Genomic DNA, 16,330 nt, shown 5'->3' on the forward strand with positions numbered 1-16,330 from the left:
AATTTTTGGGACCCCTGAATGTCTATGTGTGTTAAGCATCTGCCTTTCCTCAGGTCATGATGCGGGGGTCCTGAAATGGAGGCCCGCATAGGCTTCCCTGCTCAAAGGGGAGTCTGCTTCTCCCTCTGCTGCAACCCCTCCCCCCTGCTCGTGCTCTCCATCTCTCTCTGACAAATAAGTAAATAAAATCTTTAAAAAATTTTGAGGCCAAATTTTAGAAATAACCTCTAAAAAGATGAGCTGCCCGGATGGTTCAGTTGGTGGCGTGTGTGATGCTTGGTCTCAGGGTTGTGAGTTTGAGTCCCACCCTGGGTGTAGAGATGACTTCAGGTAGGAGAAATAACCTCTGGAAACAAAGACACCTGTTGTGATAGGAGCAGCAAGATAATGGTAGCCTACATACTGTGTCCTCCCAGCTAGCTGAAATACTGTACACAACATGTAATGCCCATGAGATAGTGGGGAGGGTTGATCTGTGCTGTGTCCAGGAGGCCAGGATATTTAGTTTGCTTTTGACAAAGAGGATTTTACCAAAGAGCTCATACCTAGTCTTCAGAAAGTCAGAATTGCAGGTAGCCACCAATGCAGCTTCTCAGACCTTGCCACCTCTGGAAAAAGTTGGGGGAGCAGCTGAAGACAGTGGTTGGGACAAGGAAGGCTAATTTCAGTAGGAGGGCCCAGGCGGCGCCTCTCCCCTGCTGACCGCCAGGGGGCGTGCCGGCTGGATCGAGGCAGAGCCTTGGACACGTGACCACTCTCGGGCCGTCCAGTTTAAGGCTGCTGCCCTGGTGGCAGTTATCTTGGGGCGGGGCTTGGGGGTGACAACCGCAGGTAGGGAGCTCTGGAGGAGAAAACCTTGGTTGCCAGAGGAGTCCAGGCTATGGGAGGGCAGGGCCTTTGAGGCCATTGGAGGGCGCACTCTGTGAGTCAGGGTTGGGGGTCCTGGTGTGGGAGGGCCTGGTGCCCCACGGGGTTTGGGGGCGCTCGCCCCACCCGGGAAGGGGCCCAGGGCGGCCACAGAGAGACCTAAGCTGGAGGAAGGAGCAGCACCTCCGCCTTTGTGTCCCCCTCCCCTCCCGCACAGACCCCCCACACTTTCCTCCCCTCCCTTGGGCCCCTGTTCGAAATGCACTGGCAAAGTTTGCAGTCAGAGCAGACCCTACAATCAAGGCCCTGGGCTTGAAATCTTAGCAATGCTTTTTCCACCTGGAGGAACCCAGCATTGGAGAGGTCTGCCTCTTTCCAGTGGTGTGAGCCCATTATGTCATTTCAACTCCCAGAGCCTCAAACCCAGGTTGCTGAAAAAAATGAATGAGAGACTATGTTAGAAGGCTGTTAAACTTTGTAAACGATCGCTGCCTTTCTCAAGCCCTCTGCGGCAGCTGCACTGAACATTTTACATAGGTCAACTCAACCCCAGAATTTAGGGTTCTTGCTTTTATCCTGCCTGTGTGGAAATATGCACTCTGAGGGTACAGCGACTTGTCCAAGTTCTCAGAGCAAGTGAGTGGTGGAACCAGGATTGGGTGCTAGGAGAGACCGACTACAAAGCCCACGCGTTTAACCACTAAACCGCTGCTTCTGTCCTTATTTACATTATGAGAATTGTTGTTAATGCCTGGGTTATCATTTTGCTTGCCTGTGGGAATATGGATATATACAAAGTGAGTTAGAGGGCTCTAAATTATTCCTGGAAAGGTGAGAGGCCCTGGCATCACTATGCTTCCGATTTGGTACAGGCGTTCCCAGAAGTATGAAATTCTTTTTATTCCTGTGGAAAGGAACCAGAGCAGGTATTGCACTGTTCATTGATAGGTTCATGCACTAGGAAATTAAAATGGGAAACAGAGTGAACTGCTAATGGTTATGGTCAATATTTCTCTAAAGGAAACTCCGCAAAGAAGAATGTCAGGTGCAGGGGAGATACTTACCCTGACTGATTCCCAGTCAGTCATGTCAGGAACATCCTTAGTAAGTAGTAATTTTAAGTCATTCATCTATTCATTCATTCATTCATTTGTTCTTTCATTCATTCAGAATCATGGAATGCTCACCATTTGCCATGCTATGGGGATAATACAAATAAGATACAGTCCATTTCTTAAGGAGCTCTAGGGTGTGTAGGGAGGTAGACTGATACATGAACACCATAAAACAATATCCTAAGTGCAGTGATTGAGTGATGCATGGGAGATATTTACAAAACAAAAATCAAGGACACTTAGCCCAGCTAGGAGGATGGTCAGGGAAGGCCTCCTGGGGGAGGTGTGCAGAGGAGCTGACAGAAAGAGTTCCTAGGGGTTAGTTGGAATGCACTTGTCTTAGAACAGAGTCAGCGTGATCATAGTAATGTAGGCTCTCCCCCTGAAGGAGAACTCAGTTGTGGTCCAAGGAGAAGTGACTGTGACTCGCCCATCCTTGGAGATGACCAGTGCCACTTAGAAGAAGGGTTTTGCTGTGTGGTTCTGCTCGGAGGCCAAGAATAAACTTGGCACATGCATGATTCATGTTATTTAAGTACGAAGTGTCCCACGCTTCTTTTAATTTTTTTAAATTATTACTATTTTTAAGATTTTACTTTTTTATTTGACAGAGAGAGTGAGAGAGAGCACAAGCAGGGGGAGAGCAGGAAAGGGAGAAGCAGACGCCCCACTGAGGAGGCAGCCCAATGTGGGGCTCCATCCTAGACCCCAGGATCATGACCTGAGCCAAAGGCAAACACTTAACCAACTGAGCCCCCCAGACACCCCCCAGGTACCTTTTTGAAACAGATCAGAGTTCCAGTGTGAGGCGAGCACTAAGGCTGGCTGAGTAGGAACAGAAAGAAAAGTAAAGGAGGGAATGAAGCAGCTCTGTACTGTCTTTGGAATCACAATCTTCTTTTATTTCTTTTTTAAGAGAACCCTTGGCGAGTCAAAGGATGCGTTAGAATCAGAACATTTGGAAACAAATGAGCTTTTAAGAGACTTGAGCTCAAAAGGAAAATTTCTTGATTTGGATCAAAGCGGTTCTGAGGAAGCAGAGATTAGTTTCCCTGAAACACAGCCCTCAAGCAAGCTTGGGGAGAAAATCGACCAGATGCCCCAGGATGAACTGGGACGGGAAAGAAGAGAGGTAAAAAGATGATCAGACTTAAGTGAGCGACGAGAGGAAGAATTCCAGTCCATAGAAGAGATCCCCAAGAAATCACTGGTGTCTACCAGCGAGGACATGTTGTTTGAAAGGATGACCGCGCCAACGTGTATCCTTTGGTAAGGGAGTGTAACATGGTTTTTCATGTCCTCTAGTGCTTTAAAAGCATTGTGAAATAAGGGGATTTTATGCATATGGAAGAAAAAAATACCACCAGAAATATCCTTTTGAACTAATAATAGACTTGTATGTTTTGAAGTTCAGTGCTCTGGTGGGACATGGGTCAGAGGAGTGCTGCGTCTGGGCCTGACATCTGGGTCCGACAGGGTTGCTTCCCAGGCAGGAAATTCCGGACCTGCTTTGTCTGTTACCTAGGGTGCCCTTTCTTGTGGGAGACTCAAGGTCAATCTCTCCCTCTCCTCCCCATTCCCCTTCTTTCTCACTTCCTCCTCCGCTCCTCCATGCCTTTCTCCTTTCCCTCCTTTCCTCACCTCTTCTGCCTTAGATGGCTTGATACCTCTTCACAAGTTCCTAAAACTCTTATGGGCTTCTCAAAATGTGCATTCGGAGATGGACCAGAAAGCAAAAGGTATGAAAAAGGGAAAGGCACTGAGAAAGGCACCAGGGGCTCGACTGGCATCTGCCTTTGCCGCACAAATATTACCATTTACCAAGAGAAGGAAGAGGAGGAGAGTTTTTCCCTTCCTCCTCCACCTGGCACTGAAAATTGCTTCCTAGGATTCACCTCCCTTTTTTCCTGTAGACTCTGCCTTTGGAAGATTTGTAAGTGATCGGATGCACGTAAAGTGTTTAATGTAGTTCCTGACACATAGCGAGCACTGGACGGGTGTTCACATCTAGACGATGACGGTGGTGGTGGCAAGGATGGTAGTGATGAGGAGGATGATGGGAAACTCCTAGTGGGAGATGCAGACAACTGCCAGCCTCGTTTCTGTAAATGGGGTTTACTTTGAGCAGTGGATTTCAAGGTCAAAACTTGGGCTTGCCCAGGATGAAAGATAGAACAAGTTTTAGAGCCTGTGAAGACTTTTGGCTTGTTTAGCCAGTTAGCATGACACCCGGGGATATCGCTAATGAGAGCAAGTGTCCTGCGTGCCAGGGGTTTGGGCCCCTGTTAGCCTTGGGCTCACTGTAGAACTCAACTCTTCTAGATCACCTCCCTCCGCAAATTTGTTTAGCACCTTTACGACACCTCCTTTCTGTTCCTTTCTCTTCCCGTTCCTGTATTGGTTTTCTCTCTCTTTTATTTTTAAAAATTTTATTTATTTGACACAGAGAGAGAGATCACCAGTAAGCAAAGAGGCAGGCAGGGAGAGAGGGGGAAGCAGGCTCCCTGCTGAGTGGAGAGCCCGATGTGGGGCTCAATCCTAGGACCCTGACATCATGACGTGAGTCGAAGGCAGAGGCTTAACCCACTGAGCCACCCAGGTCCCCCCCTTTATTTCTTCCTGTTAAAAATAATAGGTGCTCTTTAGAACTACAGACCAATATCCTTGATGAACACAGACGCAAAAATTCTCGCCAAAATACTAGCCAATAGGATTCAACAGTACATTAAAAGGATTATTCACCACGATCAAGTGGGATTTATTCCGGGGCTGCAGGGTTGGTTCAACATCCGCAAATCAATCAATGTGGTAGAACACATTAATAAAAGAAAGAACAAGAACCATATGATACTCTCAACAGATGCTGAAAAAGCATTTGACAAAGTACAGCATCCCTTCCTGATCTACCATTGCAGTGTCCTACAGACTTGTGTCACTGCCTTCAAATCCCTCGTGCCCCACTCTCCATCCCTGCCTTCACCCCCTCGTTCCCCGGCCACCACTTTTCCCCCCTGTCTTCATAGTTTTGCTTTTCCAGAATATCATGTAGTTGGAATCATACAATGTGAAGTCCTTTTTTTTTTAAGATTTATTTATTTATTTGTCAGAGAGAGAGAGAGAGAGGAAAAAAAAAAAACACCTGTTGGGGGAGGGGTAGAGAGAGAGAGGGAAAGAGAAGCAGACTCCTGGCTGAGCAGGGGGCCCAATGCAAGGCTCAATCCTAGGACTCTGGGATCATGACCTGAGCCAAAGGGAGACACTTAACCAACTGAGCCACACAGGTGTCCCCACTGTGAAGTCTCCTTAGGTTGGCTCCTTTCACTTAGCAAAATGCATTTAAGATTTCTCCATGTCTCTTCCTGGCTTGCTAGTTCATTACTTTCTATTTCTGAGTAGCACTCTTTTTGTATGTATCCACAGTTTTTATAAAGTGTTTTCATCACATCCATGATTTTTTATAAAAGACTTTGCAAACAAAAAATATGCAGAAGTAAGCTACTATTGAATTAAAAGTAATAGATTTATAATACCTCTAATTTTTCATTTCAGAAAATTTTTATCTTGGATTTATTCCTGGGAATATGGATTTTTAAAAAGATTTTATTTATTTATTTGACAGATGGAGATCACCAATAGGCAGAGAGGCAGGCAGAGAGGAAGGGAAGCAGGCTGAGCAGAGATCCCGATGTGGGGCTCGATCCCAGGACCCTGAGATCATGACTTGAACCAAGGCAGAGGCTTTAACCCACTGAGCCACCCATGCACCCTGAATATGGAATTTTTTTTTCAAAGATTTTATTTATTTATTTGACGGATAGAGATCTCAAGTAGGGAGAGAGGCAGGCAGAGAGAGAGAGAGGAGGAAGCAGGCTCCCTGCCAAGCAGAGAGCCCGATGCGGGGCTCGATCCCAGAATCCTGGCATCATGACCCGAGCGAAAGGCAGAGGCTTTAACCCACTGAGCCACCCAGGCGCCCCTGAATATGGAATTTTTAATCATGCTTAGGTAATTTTGTCCCTTTGTGCTTCATTCTTCCAGAGGAATTGGTATATGAAGAACAAATACAAATATTCCCAGCTGAATAATTATCTTTCTTATGAAGTTCCTTAGTAACTATACTGTAACTTCCCCCTTCCATATATTTTCATAAAGTAAATTGAATTTCACAATATTAAGTGCTCACTGTGTGTCAGGTACTGAGCAGTCTAGGTTCTGGGGATTAGGAGGATAGGACGTTCTTTCTGTTTACTGTTGACTTTCTTTTCTTTTTTAAGCAAGGTATAATTCAAATACCATTAAATTTACCTTCTTGGGGGCGCCTGGGTGGCTCAGTGGGTTAAGCCGCTGCCTTCAGCTCGGGTCATGATCTCGGGGTCCTGGGATCGAGTCCCGCATTGGGCTCTCTGCTCAGCGGGGAGCCTGCTTCCCTTCCTCTCTCTCTGCCTGCCTCTCTTGTGATTTCTCTCTGTCAAATAAATAAATCTTAAAAAAAAAATTTACCTTCTTAAAATTTAAAATTGTGGTAAAATACACATAAAGTAAAATTTACCATCTTAAAAAAAAAAAAAGACTTTATTTATTTATTTGACAGAGAAAGACTCAGTGAGAGAAGGAACACAAGCAAGGGGAGTAGGAGAGGGAGAAGCAGGCTTCCTGAGGAGCAGGGAGCCTGGCAGGGGCTCGATCCCAGGATCCTGGGATCATGACCTGAGCTGAAGGCAGACACTCAATGACTGAGCCACCCAGGTGCCCCTCATATTTCTTTTAAATCTTTATTTATTTATTTGAAAGGGAGGGTAGGGAAGGGCAGAGGAGAGTCTTAAGCAGACTATTCCTGGAGGCCAATGTCGGGCTGGATGCCACAACCCTGAGATCACGACCTGAGCCAAAGCCAAGAGTCAGTTGCTGATCCAACTGTGCAACCAGGCATCCCTAAAATTTACCATCTTCACCATTTTGAAGTGTACAGCGTCGTAGTAGGTACAGTCACACTGTGGTGCAACCAACACCTGGAACTCATCTCATGAGATGGAAACTCCCTACCCATTGAACAACTCCCCGTTCCCCAGCCCTGCCCCTGGCAACCACCATTCCACTTTCTGTCTCTATGGATCTGACTCCTCTTGGGACCATGTCCGTGGAATCCTACCGTATTTGTCATTTTGTGACTGGTGGATTTCGCTTACATGATGTCCCCAAGGTCCATCCACGTTGTAGAGCGTTGGTTGCCTTCCTGTGGAAGCCTGAACAGCACTCACATGTTGTTCATCCCTTCATCCGTCATGGGACACTTGGCGTCCTTTTACCTTCTGGTTTCTGTGAAGTATGCTGCTCTAAACATGGGCGTGTGACTGTCTCTTTGAGACCCCGCTTCCAGTTCTTTGAGCTAGGTACCCAGAAGTGTCATTGCTGCATGATACGCTAATTCTGCTTTCAGTGTTTGGAGAGCTCTCCCTGGGGTTTTCCACAGCAGCTGCACGATTTCACATTCCCACCAAGAGTGCCAGTGGTTCCAATTTCTCCACATCCTCATAAAAGTGACCCCTTTAAAGCGCACCATCCATTGCTTTTTAGCATGTTCACAAGGTTGTGCGGCTGTCACCACTGTCTGATTCCAGAACATTTTCATCCCCCACAGAAGAAATCCATATCCTCTCGCCGTCACTCCCCGACCACCTTCCCCAGGCCCCCAGCAGCCACTGGGCTCCTTTCCATCTCTATGGATTGGACTGACCCTGCACTGTGTGTGGCCCCTTTCACTCAGCATCATGGATTCGAGAGCCCTCCAGGCCCTAGCATGTGCTTGAGGATGTTCTTGAAGTGATTTCCCTCACTTTGGACTGATGATGTGAAATCCTTCCCCTCCAGAGACTGCACCAGGGGTGCCTGGCTTCACAGTTCTGGGTTCGGCACACTCAGTGTCTTGCTGGTCTTGCCTTTGTCTTCCAGACCATGACTTGGTCTTTCAGATGGACCAGTTCTCTTACCGTTTACTACATTCGAGGTGAACACTAGCGAGTCCTTCTGTACGTCTGTGCTCACACTGTGGTCATCGACGATGTCTTCAAGAATACTCAGCAGCACCTTCAGGTATGCAAGTTCTCGTTGTTGCTTTTTAAGATTTTATTTATTTATTTATTTGGAGAGAGCAAGCAAGAGAGAGCAGTAGGGAGAAGCAGACTCCCCTGCTCAGTGGGGAGCCTGACGTGGGTCTGGATCCCAGGACCCTGAGATCAAAGCCTTAGCTGAAGGCCGACGCTTAACCGACTGAGCTGCCCAATATATGGGCATTTATTTGGGCATTTGACATATATTTTAATAAGGACCTTCCTTAAGTCAATGCGTAGGTCAAAAACATCACAGAGGGTTTCCCAAAAGCCTAGTCATATTCAGGGATCCATGCCACGTAGGTGCAGAATTTGCTCTCTAGATGTCCAGAAACACACACAGGCCCAGCAAGCAGCCCTTCTTGGAGCTTAGTTGAATGTGCAGCACTGAGCACAGTGCTGATGGGAGGGAGAGGGGGAAGTTTGTATCTGCAGAGTGAGGAAGGAGCAGCAGGCAGACAGGCTGAGAAATAAGGACCATGCCAGGCAGCTGTCCAGCCTCCTGCAGAGTCAGGTGGCTGGGAGTGGCTTTGACGATCCATCCATCCACCCATTCGTTCCTCCATTCATTTATTCCATAGGTATTTACCAGAAACTCTTTGTTTCAGATTCTGGGCATGTAGTCATGAACAAAACAGATCTAGCTCCCCCCCCCCCGCCCCCCATGGAGCTTATAGTCTCATAAATACACAATTATGAATTACAACAAGCACTCCAAAGGAAATGTGGGCTGCTGCAGGAGAGAGATCAGGAGTGAGAGATGGCCCTTCAGTGGGTTGCGCTGGCAAACATGCCCTTTGTGCCGAGATCTGACTCACTGAGGAGGATGAACCAGGGGCAGTTTGGGGAGAATCAGTCCAGACCCAGGGAGCTCCAGGTTTGCAGGCCTGCCCATGGGGCCGAGAAAGAAGGCTGGTATGACTGACATGGAGTGAGCAAGGGGAGAGGAAGGAGGGAAGAAATGAACTATTTCCTGGCAGGGAGCACTAGCATCTTATTTGTTTCCAGAAGGTTCCTGAGTTACTGAGAAAGGATTGTGGGGGGATGGGAATGAAAGCAGGGAGACCAGCGAAGAGGCTTTTGCTCCAGATCTGCTCAGTGCCCTGAGTGGACACTGTTTAAGGGAGATGAGGCCAGCAGGGCTTCAAGGGGGCTGGAGGTGGGGCAGAACCCCAACATTTATTCCCCACCTGGGTTCAGAGTTGGGCACATGCCTACATCTGTAGGGAGCACTGTCCTTGTGGGGAGTGTGGCTTACACTTTAGGGGTTTGAGGGAGAGAAAATCAGAAAACCACTGGCTATGAAGAAATGCCAGGGGAAGGCCATCGGAGTGGAACTTTCAGCCCGATGAACCTGGAAGAGGAGCTTAGTTTTCTCTGTGGGGCTCCAGCCTCTCTGGCCATCCTGAATCTTTCAGAGCACTTTCTCTGCATTTCTGCAGGGCCACACTAACGCGATCTCCTGCCTCTGCATCAGTGAAGACAGGCGGTGGATTGCCGCGGCCGACAAAGGGCCCTAGTGCCTGATAATCATATGGGACTCCTTCAAGGGTAGCCGTGGCGCAAGCTCCCTTTTCCCTACTCAGTGTAGCATATCCGCAACAAATGAGAAATACCGGTCTGGGCATGCAGAAGCCAGCGGTGGGATGCCGGGAGAGGGTGAAGCGGCCTGGGGAGGCTGGTCGTCCTGTTGCCTTGAGGCCCGGTCGAGTGATATTACCTTCGTGAATTTCCCCATTTACAATTCTTGGCTCTTCAGGCTGAGAAACTTGGTTTGGCGATGTCCCAGAGTAGATGAGGGAGGTTATCACTAACGCAGCTTGGAGGCCCAAGGAAGTGAAGTGATTTTCCCCATCTACAAAAAATGAGGCTGATCATACCCACTGTTTTAGTTTCCTTGGGCTGCTCTAAGAAATTACCATATGCTGGGGCGCCTGAGTGACTGAGCAGGTTAAGCCTCTGCCTTCAGCTCAGGTCATGACCTCAGAGTCTTGGGATCCAGCTTAGGTGGGAGGGCGCTCATTTTCCTGAGAGCTGGGGTATTGTCCTAGGCATCTTTTTTTTTTTTTCCTGTCCTTCGTGCCTGACACGGAATCAGCGCTCAATAGTGGGTGACAGTCGACTTCATGAAGAGAATGAACAGCATGCTTGCATAATGCTGAGTTAGTTCTATTATTTATTAAAATGAGATAAAATTCACATAAGGTAAAATTCGCCACTGTGAAGCCTGCGAGTCAGTGGCATTGAGTGTGTTTACAATGCTGTGCCATCGCGGCTTGATTCTAGTTCCAACTGCTGTTTTAAAGTCATCTCTCTGCCCAACGTGGGGCTGGAACCTACAAACCCGAGGTCAGGAGTCACATGGTCCACCAGCTGAGCCTGCTGGATGCCCCTAGTTCCAAAACCCCAAAAGAAAACCCCAAAGCCATCAGTCATCCCTACCATTCCCTCTGACACCACTGACATGCCGGTCCGTCCCTGTGGATTTTCTAATTCTGGACGCTTCATAGCAATGAGCTCGAACAACGTGTGGTCTTTGTGTCAGGCTTCTCTACTTCACGTGATGTATGAGGGTCCACCCCTGATACAGCAGGGGTCCGTGCTTCCTTCCTCTGTATGGCTGCATTGCAGTCTGTTGTATGGATGGAGCACATTTGTTTCCTCCATAGCTTTTGAAACGAGTCCCTCCGGGGAGCAAGGCAGACCTCAAATCGGGTTCCCTGGTCCTGTTTTGCAGCATTCCTGTGCACACAATATTTGACAGCTGCCCAGAAGGCAACGGCATCGGGGCCACAGCCATCACCCGGGATTCCAAATATCTGGCAACCATCTCCGATGCTGAAATCCAGGTATGGGGCACGTGGAGGCGGCCTCAGTGGGCTGGCTCGGCTTGGGCCACGTGGTGATGTGATGCTCTCAGGGAAGGACCGGACCCCATGGCCCCCCGTTGAGGGTTCTCTTCCTGAGGTATAGCTCTCGGTGCCATGTTCCCGAGCCACAGTTACATGGCTACCACGAGAGGTGTCGGGTTTGTCAACAGCCTTCAGGAACCTTCTCATTCTCCTCCATCTGCTGTCACTCGCAGGAAGTTTGCATCTGGAGGTGGACCTCAGCCGTGGAAACCCCAGCATGTACCCTCAACCTCCTCAAAGAGTATGGTGTTCAGGTGAGCTCAGTTTGAGTGTGTAAAGCTATGTCTACAGTCACACCGAGTCCAGGTCCAAACCTACTTTCGGTTTTACTGGCGTTCAGTTATGGTACACTAGTGCTTGTAAAAAAACACTGCCGTGTCCTTGATCTCACTTTAATCTTCCTGATAGTGAGTAATATTGTTCTGAGCATGTATTATGTGCCAGGTTCTGCTAAGTTTGTTACAGCAAGTATCTCCCGCAGTCCATGCAAACGTGCTGGGAAGGAGTTCTTTAGAAATACAATGGACTGCTACTGTTAAGTACTAGATAATTTGTCTGAAGTCACGGGCCAGCGGCCTTTCCTGTTCTAGACATGCTCTTAACTGCTCCTGAGACTCAGAAATTATTAGTCTCAGTTTGCTTGAAGCGACGTGTCAAGGGCACCCACCAAGTCTACTCTTCCATTCTGTGTCGTCGTACTCATCCTTGCACCCTTCGCTCACCACACGGCTGCTCGGTCCCTACGATGCACCAGACACTGTGCAAAGTGCTCACCTGGGTGCAGGATCCAGAACCCAGTCAGAGGGCCCAGGTGACTGGGCTCAGCCGGGCACATGTCACGCTGCAGCTTCATGTCCGTGTCTCTCCTTCTGGCCCCCACCGTCCCTCTAGGTCTCCGCAAAAAATTTCCTCACAGCTTTTATAAGCTGAGCTGATATGGTAGCCACCAGCCATAGCGAGTTTTTCTGTTGCTGCCAGAAACCGCTCTGGGACATTTTAGAGCTTGCATTGAATCTGGGGATTGCTTTGGGCAGTTGTCCTCTTAACAATCCATGAGCACAGCGGCGCCTGTGTGGCTCAGTGGGTTAAAGCCTCTGAGCTTCTGCTCAGCTCATGATCCCGGGGTCCTGGGATCGAGCTCTGCATCGGGCTCTCTGCTCAGTGGGGAGCCTGCTTCCCCCCCTCTTTCTGCCTGCCTCTCTGCCTACTTGTGATCTCTGTCAAATAAATAAAGAAAATCTTTAAAACAAACAAACAAAAAGCAAAACAATCCACGGGCACAGGCTGTCTTTCCATTCTCTTACATCTTCTTGAGTTTCCTTCAGCAGTGTCCTTTGCAGCAAACAAACCCTCCACCGAAGGTTTATTCCTAGGTCTTTTTATACTATCATAAGTGGATTGGTGTTCTTCATCCCCTTCGTGGGTTTTCATTGCTAGTCTTTAGAAACACAACTGCTATTTGTAGGATTGTGTGTCACGAAACTTTGCTGAATGCATGTGGCTGCTTGGATTTAAGTCGATTAGAGTGAGATACAACTACAGATTCAGGTGTCTCTGTGGGGTAAGCTACTGCCTTTGGCTCAGGTCATGATGACAGGGTCCTGGGATCTGGCCCCACATCAGGCTCTCTGCTCAGCGGGGAGCCTGCTTCCCCGCTCTCTCTGCCTGCCTCTCTGCCTACTATGTGATCTCTGTCAATTAAATAAAATCTTTAAAACAAAACAGACAAACAAAACTGCAGATTCATTTCCTTGGGGTCACCACATTTCAAGTACTCCCCAGCCACCTGTGGCCAGTAGCTGCCATGTTTGACAACAGATGAGCCAATGTCTCGGTCACAGAGGAATGTGCTGTGGGCAGCGCTGCAAGGCCCCAAGTCTGGAAGCATTCTTCCTGCTCTGCATTCCTGCCACCCAGCTGGACCGAACCCTTCAATCTGGGCTTGAGTCACAAAGGGTGAGCGAGCTCTCAGCACAGCCCAGCTTTCTAGTAGGCTGGCTGTTTCATTTCTAGAGCGAACGGTCTCACACCTTCTCTTCTTCATCTCTCCCAGCCCTTCCTCTTCCTCTAGGCTGATGACCTCTCTCATTTTGCATTGAGAGAATGGGGGCCATCGGATACAAACCCCGGCCTGTTCTCACTCCCAGCCTACAACCTGCTTCATCCTCACCACCGTCTCCTGCCCTTCTGCGTGTAAGAGCAGCCACTGCCTGAGATGCCACTCCTCTCGGGCGCTCGAGGCCGTCTCCTGCAGCGATCCGCACCCCCTCTGCTGGGTGATTATACCCCGAGCAGACACACATGCGTTCCTTTCCCCCGTCTCTGGGACACCACTGATGATGTGTCTCCTTCCGACTCTGGCCCTCTGCGCCTCTTCACAGTTACATGTCTCTGAGGTGCTGTCTGTGCCTGCTTTCTGACTTCATCATATCTCATTTACTCTTTTGTGCACAAAATATTTGATCTCTTTATATTTTCATTGCTAAAGGAGGCATACATCCAAAATGTGTACATTTTAAGGCATGAAACAAAAGGTACAGGTGTGTTTACTGCCTGATCAAGAAAGAACACCACCCAAACCCTAGAAATCCCTTTGACCTCCTTCCACAATCCCATCCCCAAGTTAACTAGGGTTAACTAGTTAACTAGTGTCCCCGATTTTGTGTTACACATTCCCATGCCTTCCTGTATACTTTTGTCTAGCAAGTATCTCTTGGTACTTTCCTTTTTTTTTTTTTTTTCTGAGCGAGAGAGAGAGAGAGAGAGAGAGAGAGAGAGAGAGAATGTGAGCCGGGAGGGGCAGACATAGAGGGAGAGGGAGAGACTCTCAAGCAGACTCCATGCTTAGTGCAGAGCCTGATGTGGAGCTTGAACTCAGGATTCTGAGCTTCTGACCTGAGTCAAAATCAAGAGTCGGATGCTTGACCAACTGAGACCCCCGTGTCCCCTCCCCACCACCACATTTTTTAAATTCCCATGCTGGAACTCAGGACCCTGAGATCAGGAGCTGTGGGCTCTACTGGCTGAGCCAGCTGGCGCCCCTCCCCCAGTACTATCCTATTTTGTTTTACCTGGGGTTTTTTGGTGCATATGGGGAATCATAATTGCTTCATTTTGTCTGCCTTCTTTCTGAGATTCATTCATTTTGATTACTGAGTTATAATTCACTATTTTCACGCCTATCTAGTCTCTTCTTGTCTTGAGTATAATGTAGCTCATTTATCTATCCTACTGATGATGAACATTTGGTTCTTCTGATCTGTCTTCCACCTACCCACAGCTCTACCAAATCTATGCTTATCACAGTCACTGGCATTTCCAAGTGAAGCGAGCACTATTACATCGGCATGAGCACCATTCCCAGTGGGTGCTGAAGACACCTTCCCTGGGCTCATAGCCTTCCCTGGGCTCCTCTGTGGGCTTGTCCCCTTTCACTGCACACCTTCTAAATGCTGGCCGTCCTCAGGGTTGAGTTGTGGGAGCTCCTCTTAGGGCGACACCTTCTTCCTGGGTGTCCTCATCCATTCCCATGACTTTTAAGTCCTGTGCACTCCCAAGATGCACCCAAAATCCTTCCTCCCCTCTCCATTTCCACTGCCACCACAGCTCCCTGCATGACTACAACATCCTTCAGGCTGAGCTGTGTTCATTCTTGTCCCAGTCCTTCCCGCCTTCCTGCAGCAGCCAGAGTGATAGTTCTTAAGTGAGCCGGACAGATCATAACACTCTCTTACTTAAAGTCTTTGAGTGGCTTCCCTTTGTGATGGGGATAACCCTAAGCTTCCCCTTCACCCATCTCCCAGCATCTACCCTCCTGTTTATTAATGTCTGTTCCTTTGTATGCCCTGGAATTTTACAGAAATGGACTCTTTTTGTGGAGTGCGCTGACTTCTTTTATTCAATTTAATTTTTTTATTTGATTTAAATTTTGAGATTCATCTATGTATGCAAAAATGGTTTATTCCTCTTTATTCCTCTCTATGTGTCCTTTAAAATGTGAATGCTGAGTAGTCATCGAATGGATATGTCACAGTTTGCTGATTCACCTGTTAAAAGACATCTGCCCCGTTTCCTGTTTGTGGCTGTTGAAAACAAAGGTGCATGAACTTTCATGTACAAGTCTTTGTAGGATATATGCTTTCGTTTTTCTTGGTAATTATCTTTGTTTCTGAAGGCTATTTGCCCTAACTATAGGACTGTAGGGGGGTAGTTATTTCCATACTTTGAGGATATTATTGTCTTCAGACTTAACACCATTTCCCTTGAGAAGTCAACTATCAATCTTATTTTTCCCTCTTCTGAAAGTTACGTATGTCTTTCCCCTCCTGCCCCATTCTGGCTGCTTTTAAGGTTTTCTGGTAATTGTTAGCAGTTTTTAAGGATGTGTCTGTATGCATATGGATATGTTGTTGATTTTTTAAAAAATCCAAAACTGGTGCCTGGCTGGCTCAGTCAGTGGAGTATGTGACTCTTGATCTAGGCTTGTGAGTTCGAGCCCCATGTTGGACAAAGAGATTACTCCCGAAAAAAGGATAAATAAATAAAAAATAAAATCTAAAAAACAAAAATAAAAAAACATATCTTCTGGAGTTCTTTGAAATTGCAACATCATATCTTTCTTCAGTTTTGCAAAATTCTCTGCCACTACTTCTTTTAAAATCACTTTTACCACCTTTTTTTCTTTCCTCTCCTTTTGGTACTCCAATTATACAGACATTAGACCCGTCCTGTGCTATATGTGTCTTATTGTCTATATTGTCTGTTGTTTTGTGTCTTTGTCCTTCAGTCTGGACATTTTCTCCTATAATTTATCTTCCCATTGTACTGACTGATTATTTCTTTGGCTATATTTTATTTTCTGTTTAATCCTCTTTTGAAGTTTTTTAAATCAGTTTTTTTTTTTTCAGATCTAGATTTTCTGTTTGATTCTTTTTAAAAATAGAGTTACTGTGGAGATTGCCCATGTGGCCCTCTACTCTCTGGCACCTCGTGACCACAGTTCTTGTCAAGTCTGCGTGTGTCGATGTTATGCCTGCATCTCCTGGGGTCCTTGCTGATGATTGCTTCCCTCTTGGTTGTCAGTCGTTTGGAAATGTCTCCTTCTTATGCCTGGTTGTGTTTCATCGGGTGCCCAGTGTCATGCTTTAAGAAGTTTAGGAATAATTTGAGTCTCAGGATGATACCTTCCTCCAAGGAAAACTCATTTTTGCTTCTTGCTGGCATCTGGCAGAGTTAACGAGATTAACTGATTAATCGCATCACAAATCACAGTGATTTGTCGCTGATTTCCAGCCTTTGTGAGGACTTGTCCATGCATTTGCTTCCAACA

General features: G+C 47.4%; 1 protein-coding gene across 1 annotated transcript; it reads left to right on the plus strand.

Moving 5' to 3' along the window:
- The first annotated feature begins 3,025 nt into the window (after positions 1-3,025).
- On the plus strand, positions 3,026-11,608 carry LOC123929099 (cilia- and flagella-associated protein 251-like). The gene is made up of 4 exons (XM_045984343.1): positions 3,026-3,251; positions 7,932-8,072; positions 10,827-10,938; positions 11,175-11,608. Exons 2-4 carry the CDS (start codon positions 8,041-8,043, stop codon positions 11,268-11,270), a joined length of 240 nt encoding a protein of 79 aa, XP_045840299.1. The 5' UTR covers positions 3,026-3,251; positions 7,932-8,040; the 3' UTR covers positions 11,271-11,608.
- Positions 11,609-16,330: the final 4,722 nt, after the last annotated feature.

Source organism: Meles meles, chromosome 18 (genome assembly GCF_922984935.1).
Source record: "Meles meles chromosome 18, mMelMel3.1 paternal haplotype, whole genome shotgun sequence".
NCBI lineage: Eukaryota > Metazoa > Chordata > Mammalia > Carnivora > Mustelidae > Meles > Meles meles.